General features: G+C 45.9%; 1 protein-coding gene across 2 annotated transcripts in view; it reads left to right on the forward strand.

Moving 5' to 3' along the window:
* UNC13B (unc-13 homolog B) overlaps nt 1–18,183 on the forward strand; it is a 235,235-nt gene that overhangs the window by 193,479 nt on the left and 23,573 nt on the right. For both annotated transcript variants that reach the window (XM_007455955.1, XM_007455954.1), the window contains exons 11-19: nt 3,958–4,004; nt 6,363–6,441; nt 8,619–8,693; nt 9,184–9,403; nt 11,874–12,101; nt 12,746–12,887; nt 14,830–14,999; nt 15,452–15,567; nt 15,913–16,076. In XM_007455955.1, the coding sequence (XP_007456017.1) occupies nt 3,958–4,004; nt 6,363–6,441; nt 8,619–8,693; nt 9,184–9,403; nt 11,874–12,101; nt 12,746–12,887; nt 14,830–14,999; nt 15,452–15,567; nt 15,913–16,076 (1,241 nt within the window). The remainder of the gene's footprint in view (nt 1–3,957; nt 4,005–6,362; nt 6,442–8,618; nt 8,694–9,183; nt 9,404–11,873; nt 12,102–12,745; nt 12,888–14,829; nt 15,000–15,451; nt 15,568–15,912; nt 16,077–18,183) is intronic.

Below are 18,183 nucleotides of genomic sequence, written 5' to 3' on the forward strand. Positions count from 1 at the left end.
GGAAAAGAGAAAAGAGAAAAAGGCCTTTGTGTTTCTGTAGTTCACCTCTTGAGACTATTTCCCCCCCCACACACACACACGGACTGAGACAGGATTACAATAACTCAGTAACTGAGGAGCCCACATGCAGATTAATTTTTTTTGAGCTAAGTCTTAAGAATCAGTCTGAGCTCACCCAATAGATGCCGGCCTTGTCAATAGATTGAATTTTCTTCTTTAGACATTATGGGGAACTCTGGGAAGAACAGAAGGACACAATCGAAGTAACTTTGACATGATGTGTTTGATGTATTGATATTTAAGATAGTGGAGGAAGAGAGAATCCTTTCCAGTTTGAGTCACAGGGTCAGTTAAAGTGTTCCTTGCCTAGTTTTCTTTTTCAAAGGGAATAGAGTGCTCTAAGGAATAGATGTAGAAGAGACATGTCCACTTTCCAGGAAGTGTCTTTTTTATCTCACCCACTTTTCTGAAGCTGCACTGTTTTGGAGGATTCCTGTTCCTGAATTCATTCTTCTGTCAAGTCAGGTGACCTATTAGGTCATCAGAAGTAGCTTGAAAAATCAGGAGCTTATGAGTTAGTTTCCATGATTCTCCCTTCTACTTGTTATGTAATATCAGTGGGTCTTTAAAAAGGATGAGAAAAAAAGAAAAGGGGAGCTGATGGGCTCATGTAAGTGGACTTTCCTTAGAGAAGGAAGCCTTCGTGAAGCACATGTGGCCTAGAAGGCAGTGTAGTCTCTGACGAATAGGAAAGGAGTAATCTCTCGTCTTTATTCTTCCTCTCCTGTGGCTTGCTTGAGTCCTTCTGGAAGTGTCAGTTTCCTTTGGTGTATTGTTCTGAATTTGGTAGATAATCAAGCCTGGGATTGCAGTTATGGTTTTATTGTCCAGATCATGGTGACTTGTGATAGGGCAGTGGCCTGTTAGTGCCTCCAAATCTATGGCCATTGAGCATCCTGGTCCTGGCCTTAATTCCAGGCCTTAACTTGGCCCAACTTAACTTAGGCTCTGGGAAAGCCAGGGCTTGTTGGGCAAACACGTGGCCAAGACTGTATTACAAAATGGAAAGAGCTCAGCTACCAGGGCTTTGGGGTTTGTGGACTTATCCCAGATTCAGAGTGAGCTCATGGAGCTTCTGAGGAAGGAACCCACTCTGTGTTCAGTCAGTTCAGATAGCCTGTTGGAGTGACCCTTGGTAACAAACAAAGCTGGTGTTATGCCCCTGACCCTGCATGCAGACCACTTTGGAAAGGGGGGAAAGGGTGACTGAAATTCTCAGGTAGACTTTGTCCTTTGGTTTTTGTAGCCAAATCTGGATTCTCAACTGAAAAGCAGGGGCCAGCAAATACAGGAGGTAAGGATTCTGGGAGCTGGACTCTGTGAACTACCCAGTTGTTCAGAGGACATCTCCCTCTTCTCCGTGTCCCATGAGGTTTAGCTGACTTACAACTGAATCTACTAACCTCTCTGCCCTTTTTTTCTGCTCTTTCTCTCCTTGCAGAAGGAAAGCGAGGAGCCCTTCAGGTTGTGCTCTGGCCCTTTAGGGCCCTTTTTGTTGTCAATTCTCTCCTCTCCCTCCTGAGCACAGTGTGTGTGTGTGTGTGTGTGTGTGTGTGTGTGTGTGTGCGTGTGTGTACGCATGTGTGCTTATGATCTGTGCCTCATGAGCTTTGGCTCATGCAGCTAGTCTGTTTTTCCTGAAAGCAGTTTGTGTGCATGCCCCCTGCTTGTGTGTGCTCCTGCAGACATCCCTGGAGCAGTGTGAGAATGTATGTGCCAGCATGGTGCACATTCAATGTAGCATGTGTGTGCTTATACTTGTGCTCAGTTTGACTCCCCCAGATACTGATTGCCTTCCTCTTTTCCTACTTTGCACAGTGTGTGTCCATTTTCTACTTATTGCTGCAGATTGGCATATGCTGTAAACCCTTGCTGAGCCCAGCATGCATACACACTTTGTATTTGAGAGCAGGAGCTTCTGTAGGCTTTTTGTACCTCTTGCCTGGGGCCTAAATGTGTGCTTTGTGCTTCTGAGCAGGCTTCCTAGCCTCTCTGTGAACACAAGCTTCTGTAGACCTGTGATGTGGTTTCCCCATGCCATGTGAATGCATGGTATACAAACGCTCTGTGCCTCCAAGCACTGGTTCCTGAAGACAGTAAGGGTTTCTTTTGCCAGTGATTCGGGCCCTAGTGAATACTGAATCCTCCCCCAGATGGGTGTGTGCACATGTTCTGTAGCTCTGTGTGCAGGATCTGTGCTTACCTATGTTTCCTCAGGTGCAAGTGGTGCCTACCTCCTATAGGCACTTTGTCTAGACCTCCTCTCATTCCCCCGGCCCTCCATCTGTGCCCTGCGTGTGCATGCTCTATGCTGTGCCTGCAGGCTTCTGCAGACCCATTGTCCCCTCTAAGCACAGGAAATGTGTATGATCTGAGCCTGTGAACGCTGGCTGCCAAAGGCTTTTTGTGACTTTGTTTCCTTAAGCCCAGTCGTTTCTGGCAAACATCTAATTCTAGGTAGGAAATAAAGATCTGCTCAGTGCGGTGACTGTTTCCAAAGGGAGGATAAGTTCTGGTTGGTAGGATCTGGGGATTTAGGGATGGGCTACCCCTCACAAGAACCTTAGGAGACTTGATTCAACCACTTCTGGCTGCCTTTTGGGCCTGGCCCTCCCTCTACCACAGCATCCCACTCATAGAACCAGGGCAGCAGGCAGAAGCAGCGAAATGTGGTCATGAAGGGCTATAGGCAGTAGACAGATAGGCTTGATTAGAGTATAGGCGACCTGAGAAGGGTCTTACTGAAAAGGGTCTTAAATCCAAAGTTCATCTGAAGCCTGATGCTGATCCAGGGTCATTCTTACCCACTTTTACATCACTCATTAACCTTTCCTACCTCTCCTTTTTGTACTCTCGCCTCATTTTGTCTGTAACTTCTCCCATCTTTAGCCCTCCCAAAACTTTGCCCCTGTCCAGAGCTTAACAGCTTACTTCTGCCTCCCTTGTTATGGAGCTCATTTGCTCAGGATAGTTAGCTGGACCCAGGTCTCAGGAGGCAGGGAAGTTGTTGGGAGTGGAGGGGTACAAGGAGGGATGGGAAGCCCCAGACCCGCTAGCACTAGGTCTGTTGAGCCTAAACAGCATGGACCATTGGTTCACAGCATGGACCATTGGTTCTCTGGAGAGCCCTGGCAGCTTTGGAACTCTGTACACTGCTTGAAGGATTTGCTTTGGGTCTTTTTACAGAAACCTTTAAAACGTGTTTTCTAACTGTTCCTTCCTTGGGTTATTTGGTGCCTCAATTTTCAACTTCTTATTGTAGAGCTTATAAAATTCACCAGAGTGATAATCCGAGTGTCTAATCTGCCCTGGGTTCTCTTGTTAAATAGAGCTTATCAAATGTAGACTGTACTCAGTGTCAGTGAGTTTGAGCTTCAAGGAACCTAGGCCAAGTCAAATCACAAGATGAGATAGGAATCCAGAAAGACCAGGTCTGACGCTGGGGCAGCCAACAGAATTTAGGAATATAGCTGGAAGAAGACTGGACTCCATGTGAAATTGTCCTTTTGCTTTAGTGAGGTGTGGAAGCCTGCATGGACCCTTCTCCTGGCTTTGGCTTACTATTATATATACCAGTGGGTTGTGGGGCTGTAAGTTCTGGCAGCTCTCACATTCCCAGTGGACCTTAGTCCTGGGATCTCTGTGAGCTTGGCCTTATATCCTCCCTATTCACTGGGGAGAAGGGAGGTGAAGTACCACTCATTTCAGCAGCCTGCTTGTTGCCCTGGCTGATCATGGAATTGGCTTACACATCAGGCTGGTTATGTCACCACGTGGTGTATGTGACCTACACTGCTCTGAGCTTCCTACTTCATTGCTCACTGCTTGACCAAAGAAATATGGCAATCTCCCATCTCTCCCAGGATCTAACTTTTTTTCCTCTCTCTCTCTTTAAAGATTGCAGATGATGGGGATACCTCTTTGCCCCAGTGGCTCCCAGAAGGGTAAGTGTTGTACTACAAGGTTTCTGTGGATCTTATGCAGTCTGTTATGCTGCTTCTAGCTTTTCCCCTGGGAAGCAGGAGAAACAGCTTCATCAGCTGGATTCTGGGGAAGGAAGAGATTCCACTGTAGAGACTGCTTGGTTCTCTGGGGCAGAAGACAGAAGTCTGCAGACTGATTCCTCAGAGACAGAAGAGAGAGCTTTGCAGGGGAGGGAACTTTGGGGCTCCCCTATCCTTACCTCTGGAATTTCTGATGTATTGCATCATAGTGGTGATATCCCCTTTATGTATGGGAATGAGGAGACTAGAAACACACCTGCATTTAGAGACAGTTTCCTTCTATTCCACTGTTGATAGTGTTGCCGATTAGATTACTCCCTGGGCTCCATCCATCTTCAGCTGTTGTGAGTCATCTACTTATTCCATTCCACTGTAGTGAAGACATAGTAGCGTCCCGTAGGAGCTCTGTGTGTTCTGTCTGTCTGGGAGTTTCAGACCCATGTGATTGCACCAGAGAGGTATTTCAAACTGCTCGACTGCTGCCTATAACTCACTGACTGTGCTTGAGAGAGAAGAGCGATTAAGCGCCTGCACCACCCACACCCCCACATACACTCCTCAGGAGCGTGAGAACCTTCCTTCCCTCCTTGTCCCACAAACGCCTTCGGACATAGAAATGCTCAGTGGCTGCCTCTTCTTCCTCGTCACCAGGGAAGAGAAAAGATTAGATCATAAAGTTGTCTACTGTATTTTTAAATGCTCCTTTTCCTTGTGATTTGTCTTTTTTATAGCAAGAGCTAAACATATGAAAGAGCCACCCTTCTTTTGTCAAAAGCTCACTTGTGTTGCAAAAAAAAACTTCTCGGCTTAAGGAGTGCATTTTATAGTTTTCAGAATTAGCCAAAAACTTGTGGCACCAGTTGCTTCTTCAACAGCCCTTCTTCAGGGCTTTAGCTTTTTTCTTCAAATAATTTTAAAATCCATACATGCCAGTGGAACATATCCAGGCTCTTTCTAAATGGAGCCGTGCAGTGATTTTCTAAATGCCTCCCTGTTGTCTTCTTTCCCTTCCTTCAGCTTAGTCCTTGGAAGTTGTCACAACTTTCGATCTACCGTAGGTGTGGTTGTCTCATTGAGAACAAAGTTCACTGCCTGTATTCAGGAAGCCAGATTATTAGAAATCAGCATATCAGGTTGCCTGTTCCAATTCCTGGCCTTGACCCAATTTGTGGCTCCATTTTTGGCCTATATAGCTGGCAGTACACACTCTTCTGTGACATGTCTCTTTTCAGACCAGCTGTGGTGTACAACCCAGCACCCTGCTTTCCCCACCTCGTTGCTTTCATTAAAACCAAGTACATGAGTTATTTTGATTGAAGCTCAGAATAGCTTCCAAAAGGTCAGAGAGGTTTTATATTTCATCCCCCTCGTTTTATGGAAGTGACACTGGGACGCAAAGAGAGGAAGGAAGTTTGGCAGAGGACATGTAGTGAACTAGTAGAAGAGCTGGGGATGAAATCCAGGTTATCTCAAGGTGAGAAGGGTCTTCTTTTGGGGAAATTCTCTGTATTTTTATTGCATATTGTTATGGAGGAACAACAATGAAATTAGTAAGTATAGAAAAGGTATAAAAGTTTTAGAAATCTCAAGTTTCTCCAGCTGTAATTTTTTCCTGGTCCCTGTTGATGTGACCATAGGGCTAGGCCAAACTCTGAGTCACTTTGCTGTTTCCTTCTTAAATGGTCTTTTTTCCCCCAAATGATCTTTTGGAAGTCTCTCATCCACTTCCCCTGCCTCCATTTGATTATGCAGGCTCCTCTTTCCGTGGAGACCCTTTTTCTTCAGGAGGCTTGGATAGACAGAACTGGTGACTCTTTTACTCAGGTTGGAGAAGGTCTCCTTCTACATGTTATTGTTTGTCAGTCTTGCTCACCTAGGCAGCAGCTCTTCTGTAGAGCTATTCCTGTGGGCTCTGTTCTAGCACAGGTCAGGAAAGACTTATCTTTAGTCTGGCCTGAGTGTAAGGAGGAGCTATCTTAACCACCAATTCCCACCTTGCTTTATGGAGCACAAGGGCCTTCAGATAAACAAAGGAGCCTTGGACTGGCACAGTGGGATAAAAGAGCTCTCAATCCTTGGCTAAAACCTCAGAAGGAGACACTGAGAGCAGATTCCATTGTTTGTCATCCATAGCTTTATTTCACTCACTTTCTGTCCTCCTTACCCCTCTTAAAGGCACACGGTAGAGGTCAGTTCATCTTCCTCTGAGGAGAAGATGAGAAAGGAGGATGGAACATTGAACCTGCCAGTAACTCAAGGTGAGACTAAAGGTACTGATATATTTTCTTCTCTCCTCAGGCCAGCTGGAGGGCTCTATGGCATTGACAGCATGCCAGATCTACGCAGAAAGAAGCCACTGCCACTTGTCAGCAATCTGGTGAGTAAGGACTCTTGTGAAGGCTTAGGCTGTAGCCTTGGGATATCCCCCATTGGGACTTGGCAAGCTTTCAGGACTGGAAGTGGGGCCTTTAGTGACAAATATTAGTCTGATGATCAATCATTTAAAGCTTTACTGAGACTTAGTGATGGCTTCAGTAGGACCTTACATTACCTCACTCCCTTGTCAGAGCCCCAGGTTCTTCATTAGCTGAAGCTCCTACTAGAACATTTATAGCTTGGACCCTCAAAGCTGGGCTCCAGGGTCATCTTCTAGTTATCCATCTCCTCTAGGTATCTCTATAGCCTTCTCTGATGACCTGTAATGGAAACTTCCTCTGGTCCTGACCTAGATAATTGAGATTCGTGTGTGATGGGCATGACAAATGTGACTCCTTCTTGGAGGTCAAGTGAAGTCTCCCAAGACATAGGTTTTCTAGACTATCTCTGTACCCTTGTGTCTAGCATTGGGAGGTAGTGATAACAATTTGTGGAATTGAATTGAAACAGGCTTAGGAGTTAAAGCTGATCTCAGACCTCTAGCATGACCAGAAGCTCCTATCTGGGCTCATACCTCCTAAGGCAGAATCAGCTCAAGGAATTTTCTGTAGTTTAGTGAGTAGTGGGGGTAGAGTGGTACCCAGGTCATCTCAGAGTCCCAGAGCCAGATGTTCAGTAAGACTTGAACCCTTTTTCTTATTACCATTTTCTACTCCTGTTTTCTTCTTTTTTTCTCCCTATTCAGTCTATTTTGTTTTTTCTATCTACTCCTTTTTTGATTTTTCCTCCATACTGTGCTCTTTTTTCTCCACCAGTTGCTTCCTACTTAATTGACTGAGTAGAGGTATCCTTTGCCATTTTCTCTTCATCATTTCTTTCTTTCCTTCTTCTTTCCCCTGCTATTTGTACATCTTTCCCTTTTTCCTCCTTTCTAATGCACCTCTTTTCCCACCAACTCTTCATCAAGCTGGTTGGATGAAGATAAATTCGGATGTCATCTCTTCTTTATTACGTCTTTGTCTTTCATCTCCTCTTTTTTCTCTTCTTCCTTTCTTCCTACTTTTTCTCATCTTCTCCCTCCTTGCTCACCAGCTGTTTTTTGTTTAACTGATTGGATAGCAGTATCGTATGCACTTCTTGTTTCCCCTCCTCTGTCTTTTAACCTTGCCCATATTTCGCGTTATGGCATAACTCGCCTTCTAGGCCTTGGGCCCCAGTCAGCTGTCTGGGTTGAAGACAGTTTTTAGTTGATAGAGGCAGAGGGGGTTGGGACATGTTTCCTACTTTGGACTATAGGGAAGAAACCTCTCAGTTGTCTCTGTGAGCTTTCATGCCCTTGTGGGGCTTTAACATCATGTTGTTCCTTTCTCTGCTCTCCTCTGCACAGGCTATGGTAAGTGTCTCCAGAGCCCCTTTCTATGCTTTATAAGAGTCCATATCCCAAGCCACCTGGGCACATCCCAACTGTTCTGCCCACTTAGGCTGATACAGTGACTTCTGTCTGCCTAGTGTCCCCTGCTTTAGGGAAACCATGTGCCTCTCCAGGGGCTGTCCCTGAAGCTTGGGCTTGGCAGATTCATGGGCCCCTCTATATAAGATCCTGGCTAGCAGGACATCATAGCTGTCACATTTAACCCCCTACCCTGCTTGATTTCAATGAGGCTACATTGCCCCTTTCACTGTCAAATGCCCTGCTCATTTGGGCTTTTGGCCTCCACAGCTTCCTGGGGTTGTGTGGGCCGGGGGTGGTACCAGAGAATAGAGGATATAGTATAGAATCATAGTTCCCAGTGATGGTTCTTGACTGTGATTCTGTCAGAGTTGTGTGTCTATCCTATTCTTCATGACCTGTTTCAGACTGTAATTCTAATCTTTTCATTTTCCTTTGCCTTCCTTTAAACAAGGAGTTTCTGTGGGGTCAGATACCTAAAAACTCTCAGGTACCCTGAGAGAAGTGCTGTTCTGTCATTGTTAGACAGTCCCTTAGGGCCTTGGATTTGGATATTAACCTCAGGTTCTTATTACCTATTATCCATGGCAATCCCCTGTGAATGACAGTAAAAATAGAGAGAACATAGTGAGTTATCATCAAATAGCTTTGGTCACTGAAACTCCCTCCCCAGGGCTTTGCCTAGCCCTTGGTAGTAGCCAGGGCTGACAGCAAGTCTTCTCTCACAGTCATTGGTCCAGTCCCGGAAGGCAGGAATTACTTCTGCAATGGCTACACGTACCTCTCTCAAGGATGAAGAGCTGGTAAGTGACCCATGGGCTTTCAAGAGTCCACTGGCCTATGGTCCAGTGAACATCTCTGTAGCCAAACTTACCAGGAATTCAAAAGTGTTGGGCACACTTTGTTAATGAAACAGATAGCATCAAGTTTTCTACACTGGGAGAGGCAAGGGTCCAGACCAGGGGTAAACCTTAATCTCACGTTGGAGTATGTGACCACCAATGTCAGGGTTTTATGGTAAGCCTAGTTCCCTTTGTTTCTCTGAAAAAGCCTGAATACTGGGACAAAGCTCAGGCCCAGCATTCAGGTCAGACCTATCTTGGATGACCAGGAGCACGTGATATGGAGGGCTTCTTTCTGCCAGGCTGGGCTGTGGGCTGGGCCAAACTAAAGCATCTCCTCAATTGCCAGAGGAGAAACCGGGGTCTGGAGAGCCCTACATGGGTCTTAGTTCTGGTATCTCCCAGCAGAGAACTGAAGTTGCTGGTGGGTGATGGGATATGTGTCTTTCAGAAATCCCATGTGTATAAGAAAACCCTGCAGGCCTTAATCTATCCCATCTCGTGCACCACACCCCACAACTTTGAGGTCTGGACGGCCACTACCCCAACCTACTGCTATGAGTGTGAAGGCCTGCTCTGGGGCATTGCCCGGCAGGGCATGCGCTGCAGCGAGTGTGGAGTCAAGTGTCACGAGAAGTGCCAGGACCTGCTCAATGCTGACTGCCTGCAGCGTGAGTCTCCCTGTGGGGTGATGGGTGGGGAACATGGGCAGCAGGGCCTCTCCAAAATAGTCTGGCAACAAAGAGCTAGGGTGGCTGGGACATCATCCCTGTATTCTACCTGATTCTGAAGTTCTTTCCTTTTTAGAGAAAGTATGGTCCTAAGTCAAGAGACATTGCCATTCCAAATAACAGGTCTTGTAGCACTCTCTTAAGCACCTTTAGGAAAAATATGTTGAGCTTTCTGTGGTCCTCTGATGGAGATAAAAATCCCTTCTAGGATTCAGATGATCCCTGAGGCTATGCTTGAGTATTGTACACACTATGGTAGCCATATTGTCCAAATGACTAGAGCATGTTTAATCAGCCCAAGTGACTAGAACATGTTTAAAACTAATGAGAAGAGAGAGTTCTGTGAGGTTCTAGGCCTCACAGAGGAACCTCCTGAGGTCTAGACCCTAGGACTCAGGGAAGCTGGAATTTATTCCTTGCTTATAGTTGGAGCATTTAGACAACAGTGCCAAGAACAGAAGTTTCAGATGGATTAGGCAGAGATCCAGATGGAGAATGTACCAGACTCCCAAGGCCCTTGCTAAATATGTGACTTGTGCTGCCATCATAGAATGGGGAAAACAGGAGCAGGAAAAGCAACAAGTCTCTGTCACAGGAGGTGGTAGCACTCTAAGTTCTTATCTCCTTGCTCCACTCCTGCTGGGCTTGCACTGCTATAGCTAGACCCCAGGAATAGCAGGGGTAGGGGATGTGGGATGTGGAAAAGTATTTTCTTGCCCCTCCAGGTCTTCAGGTGTTACTCAGAGCCAAGCCGTAGCAATGAAAGCTTCAAGGATTGTGGTAGGAGAAAGGAAGGTTGCCTTTAGACTCACAAGTAGTTCATTGTCCCAAGGAAAGATACGTGACATAAAAGGGGCCCAGGAAGAAGCCTCAAGGAATTGTTGACTTAAAATGTCTTTATTTGAAGAACGCTAGATTGGTGCCAGTGGCATGGCTATAGTAGACATGAAGAGACAGGCAGAACATAGCAGAAGTTGGGTGCTGGTGATGACTTTGCCCAAATCCATCATGAGGGGCGACAAGCACAGGTGCCAGCAGGCCCCTGCTTTAATTGTGAGAACTAGCAACTGGCTGCATTGGCTGCTTGCTGGAAGCCTCTGAAATGGTGCTCTGTAGCCAGGGTGTCCATCTTCCCTTTAAGAGCCTTTCAGAGGTCCCAGTCCAGGTAAATAGCATTGCATGGGATATGCTAAATGGCAAGAGTAGGATGCAGCCCAGGTCATTTTTCATTTATCAGAAAATATCTTCTGACTAAGGCTTCTATGAAGCACAGAGTGGAATTAAATGCCCTTCTGTAGGCTTCACTGGACAGAAAACCTGCTTTCCATCCTCCCAGGGTTAGGATGCAGATGTTGACCTTTGTCCTTTGCTCCAGGTTTTGTAGTTAAGGCCTAAGTCTTTGGAGACTGGAGAGAGGTTAAGAGCCAGTCTGCAGGATCAATAAAGGAAGGATGGGTCCTCTGCCCTGAGAAGCCTGGTTGGTGAAATACACTGGAGGAGTCTTTGTTCTGCCATAATCCTTAGGACAGCAGAGGAAGCTTACTGACCTTTGAGATGAGCTGGCTGGGGTCATGGCTGGTGAGAATGACCCTTGGCCTTGCCAGGATAATAATGATGGTAACAATAATTGGGACTGTTTATTACTCAATAAATAAAGCATCTAGCCCAGTGCTAGATGGCAGGTACTGGGCTAGATGCTTTATATATGCTATCTAATATAATGCTTATTACAAATCCTGAGAGATAAGTGACATTTTCTTCTCTTAGAAGAAGCCTACTTACCCAGCAGGGAGTAGTGGAGTCAGGATTTGAACTCAAGTCTGTCTGATACCAAAGGCCATACTTTTCTCACCATACCACACTATTTTCCTGAGATTAAAGACACTGGAGCTATGGGGCAGAACCCAGCTGTGTGCTGTGACGAATTCTGAGATCTGTATCGTGACTTGGCATTCGGATGGGATTGGTGGAGTTGTTGTGCCCATCCACAACCCCTCCCTGATAACTGGGATACCCATTTTGATATTTTGGCCTTAGACTTGGAGGGTATCTCTCAACAAGCAGGCAGATGGAAGAAAGACAAAGCCAAGTGCAGACTGAGCTACATATTTTGTTTTTCTTTTTTGATGAAAAACTCAACATATATCTAAATAGAGAGAATAGAATAATACACCCCCATAACGATGATCAACTTTTTGCTACTCTTTGAGTTGCATTTAAAACTCCACTAGCTAGGCATTAAACTCTAGCAGGCCCCAGAGAGATCAACTTTTCCCAGAGACATACCAGTGTCTTCCTAAGCTTTTCCCACGGCTCAGTGACCTCTTCCAGGCCCCATTCTTCAGCCTGATCCTTGGTCTGGTAGGTGGCCTGTTGGTTACCCTACTTTCTGTCTCTGGCCATTCTTCAGGGGCTGCAGAAAAGAGCTCTAAACATGGAGCGGAGGACCGGACACAGAACATTATCATGGCCATGAAGGACCGCATGAAGATCCGAGAGCGGAATAAGCCGGAGATCTTTGAAGTTATCCGGGATGTCTTCAATGTGAGCAAAGTTGCCCATGTGCAACAGATGAAAACAGTGAAGCAGAGCGTGCTGGATGGCACCTCCAAATGGTCGGCCAAGATTACCATAACTGGTGAGCAGGCCAGAGTTTGAGAGGACAGGAGGGCCTTGGCTATGGGGAGGAGCCTGGGGAGGAAGCATCCTGAATGTGAGGGAGCAGGGGCTGGGGAGAAGGAGCCCAGAATGAAGGAAGAGGGAGGGCCTCATTATTCATCACTGCTCCTCTCCTAGACTCTGATGCCAGGGGGTGCTGGGAGAGGCAAGACTGGCACCTGCAAACAATACGAATGATAATACCAGGATTTGGTAACAGTCTGATGTTATAGACTTGGTTAACAGTTTGATAGTATAAGAGCGGGGAGGGTGGGGGTAAGGGGACAGGCAGGAGATTAGTGAATAGTTAACCAGTGATTTACTAACTGGGTGGATATGGCTGAAGCAAGCATGTAGCAGAACAGATAAGGACCTGTTGGGGTAAGTGTAGGGGTAAGTGGTCAGTTAGGGCTCCAGTGGGGAGGTAGGATTCTTGGGCTAGGCTTTGAGGGAAAGGCTTGTGGCTTAGGGCTAAGGATAGATGTGGAGGAGTGAGAAAATCTGCTCCTGTGCAAGGAGCAGATAGAGGCTGCTCTAAGATGGGAAATATGAGTCGTACTTTGGGGGGCTTATGACTTCTGGAGTGTACTCTGAAGCCTTCTTCTATGTGCATTTGGGTTGCAGTGGTTTGTGCCCAGGGCCTACAAGCCAAGGACAAGACAGGATCCAGTGACCCTTATGTGACTGTGCAAGTGGGCAAAACCAAGAAGCGTACCAAGACCATTTTTGGGAACCTGAATCCTGTCTGGGAGGAGAAGTTCCATTTGTAAGTCATAGTGGGCTTTGTCTTACCTGGGACTGTGTATGTTTTGGGAGCAGCATTAAATCTCATTGTTCTGGGCTTGGGCTCTAAGAGAGATGGGTCAGAGGCAGTGGAGAAAACCCATTTCTCACATGCTTCAATTGGGTAGCAGCTATTCTTTCTCTGGGTTTCTTCTCATAGACTATTGTATCAGGGTTACTGTACCCAAGCCCTGTCTTAACTAGGGCTATTAAAGGGGGCTTTGGGCATCCCATACTGCTTTTTCTAGTGCTAGAAAGATTTTATTATACTACTGCTGAGTGACAGAACCAAGGACTGCCCACCCAACTGTGTATCTTCCAGCCCTGCCATCCTGCCTAGGAAGGGTTAGTCTCTTCGAGGAAGTGGGGAGGGAACATCTTTGTCCTACAACTGGATAATTCTTTCTTGAAGATGGAAACCTGGGATTTGGAGAATTTTCCATTTTCCTTAAGGGCTCTGCTTTTCTTTCTGCCTCAGCTTCCACTCCATACTCCTTTATTCATTATCTCACTTTTTTATAGACTATTTCATATGACAGTGAGGGATGGTTGTTGAAAAATGGCAAGCTCTAGCCGAGGACTTGGACTAATGTCTGGTGAATCTAGATGCTTTGTCACACCCCCTAATGCCTAGGAGCAGGACTTTGTGGGGTTTTTTTTTTTTTTTTTTGCCATACACGGGCCTCTCACTGTTGTGGCCTCTCCCGTTGTGGAGCACAGGCTCCGGACACACAGGCTTAGTGGCCATGGCTCACTGGCCTAGCCGCTCAGCGGCATGTGGGATCTTCCCGGACCGGGGCACGAACCCGTGTCCCCTGCATCGGCAGACGGACTCTCAACCACTGCGCCACCAGGGAAGCCCAGGACCAGGAATTTGAATCAGCCAAGCAGGCAGCTTATGTAGAGGCCTTTTTCTGTTGGCTCCTTGGAAGGGGATTGGGGAAAGGGATTGGGGCCTATAAAATCAGTCTCTAATCCAGAGACAATAGTTACTGGGGGGAGCACTTGTTTTTCAAGAAGCTGAATGGTTCCTGCTTGAATATTACCTATGATTAATTCTAAATGAATTGGCTCTATAGTCAATTTTGCCCACTTTTATCATTTAGCAAGCAATTTGTATTCTGTATAAGACACTATACATGATGTTGTGTATCGAAAAATGTATAAGACATCCCTGGCTTCAAGAGGCTGATTGATGATTTGTCTATTATTTTTCAGAAGACCAGTAGCTATACTATAATATTTTAATGGAATGTGCAAAGATATTATGAGAACATAGGGTAAGGAGCAGCGGATTCTGCCAAGTACAACTTTTGGATAAGGCAACAGGGATCCAGAAAGCAACTGCTGGGGAAGAAGAGAGTGAGGGAGGAACCTGGGCAAACTACCTCCTCCAAAGCAAGCACCATAGAGGAAATAATAATTCAAGTGGTTATTAAAGAATGATAGAAATTCTTAGATAGATGAGGGTGTTATGTAGAAAGCTAAAGCATATATGACCAGATGGACTTACCATGAACATTTAACACCTTTATGGACTTCATATAGGATTCTGGGGAGGCAACTAGCAGCTGCTTCCTAGGGCTCTGTGGCATCTGTCTGGCTGTTTTCTGTTGGTTTTGTTGGTACAGGTAGCTGATAGGAAATCACGATTGTCCCTAATTACTCCTTCCCTCCTTGCTTTTGTCCCAGGGCAATAAGAACTGGATAATGGTATGTAGAGAGCTACCCAAGCTAAGGAATGAAGAGCCATTTGCTGGGATAGCCTGACTCACTTGGGACTTGAGTACTACTGTTCTTTGACTCCTTCTCTTCCTCTGCAGGGCCTCAAGTGCAGCTGATAGAGCTTTGGGAGGGAATTGGAAGTAATAAGAGTAGGGGCTCCTGGGTCTCTTCGTAACTGAGCCTTCCTAATTCTTTCACAGTGAGTGCCACAACTCTTCTGACCGCATTAAGGTACGTGTGTGGGATGAGGATGATGACATCAAGTCAAGAGTAAAGCAGCGGCTAAAGCGAGAGTCTGATGATTTCCTTGGCCAAACCATCATTGAGGTTCGAACACTGAGTGGCGAGATGGACGTCTGGTACAACTTAGGTGAGGAAGCAGGACCAGAGGAAATTTCTGGGAAGGGAGAGCATGAATGGGGAACCTGGGGAAACTCCTATCTACCAAAACCACCACTCAGTCCCCAAAGCACACCTCTATACAGAGCCTTGCCTTCCCTGCAGAGAACCAACCGTGCATAGAGATGGGGGACAGAGGAGTGGGGGTGTCTGGAACTCACTCTGGCTGGACATTTTCCAGATTTCAGAAGGCCTTTTTATCTTCATACTCAGCCCTAATGCCTTTAGTCCCTTGGGCACTTCTTTTCTCCCACCCAGCCAGTTCTGGGGTATTTGTGGACCATATGGTCACTGGAATTAGTTCACCTATTAGGTGAACACTTGGGTCAGTGCCTCCTTTTCCTTGGGTTAAGCCAGGTTGGGGGCTGTCTATGCTGTCTGCAGTTGCATTGGTGTCACTCTCCAGTCTTCTTTCCTTCCTAGAGAAGAGGACAGACAAATCAGCCGTCTCAGGGGCTATCCGACTACAAATCAATGTGGAGATCAAGGGGGAGGAGAAGGTAGCCCCGTATCATGTGCAGTATACGTGTCTCCATGAGGTGAGCCAGCTCTTGGTAGATGGGATGCCAGAAAGCAGTGTTGGGAGGGGCCTTTGACAATAAGTAGGATTGCTAGATGGTTGAAGATCTGGAGCCTATTTTTATTTTGTTCTTGGCTCACTGTGCTACCCTGGACAGCCCATGTAACAGTCCCAGCCTCAGTTCTCTTTTACTAATGTGAGAACAGCCTACTGGGGCCACAGGAGTTACTGAGCAATGACTTGAAGGACAGAATTGCTATAGAACCCTATTCACATTCCCCTGGTCTTTACCAGCAGGTTTTCTTTTCTTCAACATATATTTAACTCTTTAATATCAATATATATTTTACTCTGTCTTCTACAGAACCTCTTCCATTACCTCACAGACATTCAGGGCAGTGGAGGAGTCCACATCCCTGAGGCTCGAGGAGACGATGCATGGAAGGTGTACTTTGATGAGACTGCCCAAGAAATTGTGGATGAATTTGCCATGCGCTATGGCATCGAGTCCATATATCAGGCTATGACGTAAGGCTCCCCTGGGGCTCTAGGAAATGGCTGCTAACCTTTGGAGTAGCTAACAATGGAGGTACACTGACAGAGTGGTTACGTCTTCAGTGGGGTAGTATGCAGTGATTTATTGCTTTCCTCTCTGAGCTGGGTAGGGTGGATCTGTGCAAAGAGAGTCTATGTATAAAAGGAGTGTGTTGGGTTTCCCTGGTGACACAGTGGTTGAGAGTCTGCCTGCCGATGCAGGGGACGTGGGTTCGTGCCCCAGTCCAGGAAGATCCCACATGCCGCGGAGTGGCTGGGCCCGTGAGCCATGGCTGCTGAGCCTGTGCGTCCGGAGCCTGTGCTCCGCAACGGGAGAGGCCACAACAGTGAGAGGCCCGCGTACCGCAAAAACAAAAAAAAAGGAGTGTGTTTATCAGTAACTCAGGGAGAAGGTATTAGTCTGTCTACCCCGGAGTTCACAGGTAGGAAGAGAAAAGGGCATGGGAAGGTATACAAGGACAGACTTGCCCAAACATCACAGGCCTGAGCAGACAGGGTATGTGTGCTCAGGTACATGTGTGTGATAGACAAGCTTTCATAAACTGGCCTGGGAGTCGGAAAGAGCACTGAACTGTAGGTAAAGCAGCTGTGTCTGCAGTTGACCAAGACTCCTATAAAAGAAATTCCCACCTACTATGAGAAGAGGTGTAGTCTGTGTATTGGAAAGGCTGCCATTAGAAGCAGCACTAGGAAGCTGCACAGGAAGCAGCACTAGGTAAGCAGAGGGTAGCTAGTGCCCTGGCTGTGCTTCATTTATTCTACAAACTTCTACTTAGTTCCTTCTATGTGTCATACGTTGTGCCACATGCTGAGAACACAAAGATGAATAAGATGGGGTCTCTGTGCTTGGGGAACTCAGTCTAGCAGGAGAGACAGACCAGTAAACAAACAATTACAATATAATATAATAAGTGCTATAGTAGAAGTAATCACAGTGTATTATGAGAGCATCTAAATTTTAGGGGAGGACTTTGAAGAAAGCTGTTGAAGAGTTGACACTTGAAATACAGAAAAGGAGGAAGGGTATTTCTGGTAGGGCATGTGCAGGGATGCTAAGATGCAACAGAGCATAGACTATTCAAAGAATTACAAGAAGTTTAGTTTAGATGGAAGAAACATGTCGAGGATTGGGGTTGGAGAAAGGGCCCTCTGCCATTCTTACCCTGTTCACTCTCCCTGGATGAGTTCATTCAAGCCTATGACCTAGTCACTACTTCTGAGCTTAGGACTCCCAGATCTCTTTCTCCAGACCAGACCTTTTCCTGAGTTTCAGATCCATTTTCATTTGCTTCCTGGCTATTCTCATAGGCACTGCAAACTCAACATGACCAAAATCCAAATCAACATTATCTCCACCAAATCTGTTCTTCCTATATTCCCTATTTTAGTAAATGGAACAATTTATTACACAGTTATCCAAACAGAAATTTAGGAGTCAGCCTAAACATTTCTTTCATACTACCACCATTCAATCAGTCTCTAAAACCTCTAGATTCTATCTCCTAAAAATGTTTTTAATCTATCAGTATTGCTATAGCTCAGTAATAATGATAATAATAGTAACAGCAACAACAACAACTCCTATGTACCATTGCCTTATGTGCCAGGCACTGGTCTAAGTAATTTATGAATGTTAACTCATTTAATCCCCATATCATTATCATTCCCATTTTATAGATAAAAAGACTGAAGCATGAAGAAGTTGAAGTAATTTATCCAAGGTCACTGAGCACTGGAGCTGAGACTCAAACCCAAAGTCTGGCTCCAGGGTCTGTGCCCTTAACCATTTCTCTGTTCCATTTAGTGCTTCATTGCTTCTTTTCTGAGTGATTGCAGTAACTCTTCAATTGGTATTTCTCTCTGTCTTATCTCTCTCCAAGTTTTCGTTTCTAATTTTTACCTTCAAAGTGACCTTTCTGAAAGACTAATCTGATCACAGTATGCCTTTGTTTATAAACTTACTATAGCATCTAGGATAAACTCCTTTATTACCTGTTCTCTGTCTACTTCTCTTGCATTTCGTAGTATTCCTCTATCAAACACCTGAACAGTAGCCATGAGTGAGGTTTCCCAAATGAAT

The sequence above is a fragment of the Lipotes vexillifer genome, unplaced genomic scaffold, assembly GCF_000442215.2.
Source record: "Lipotes vexillifer unplaced genomic scaffold, Lipotes_vexillifer_v1.1 scaffold920, whole genome shotgun sequence".
Lineage (NCBI taxonomy): Eukaryota > Metazoa > Chordata > Mammalia > Artiodactyla > Lipotidae > Lipotes > Lipotes vexillifer.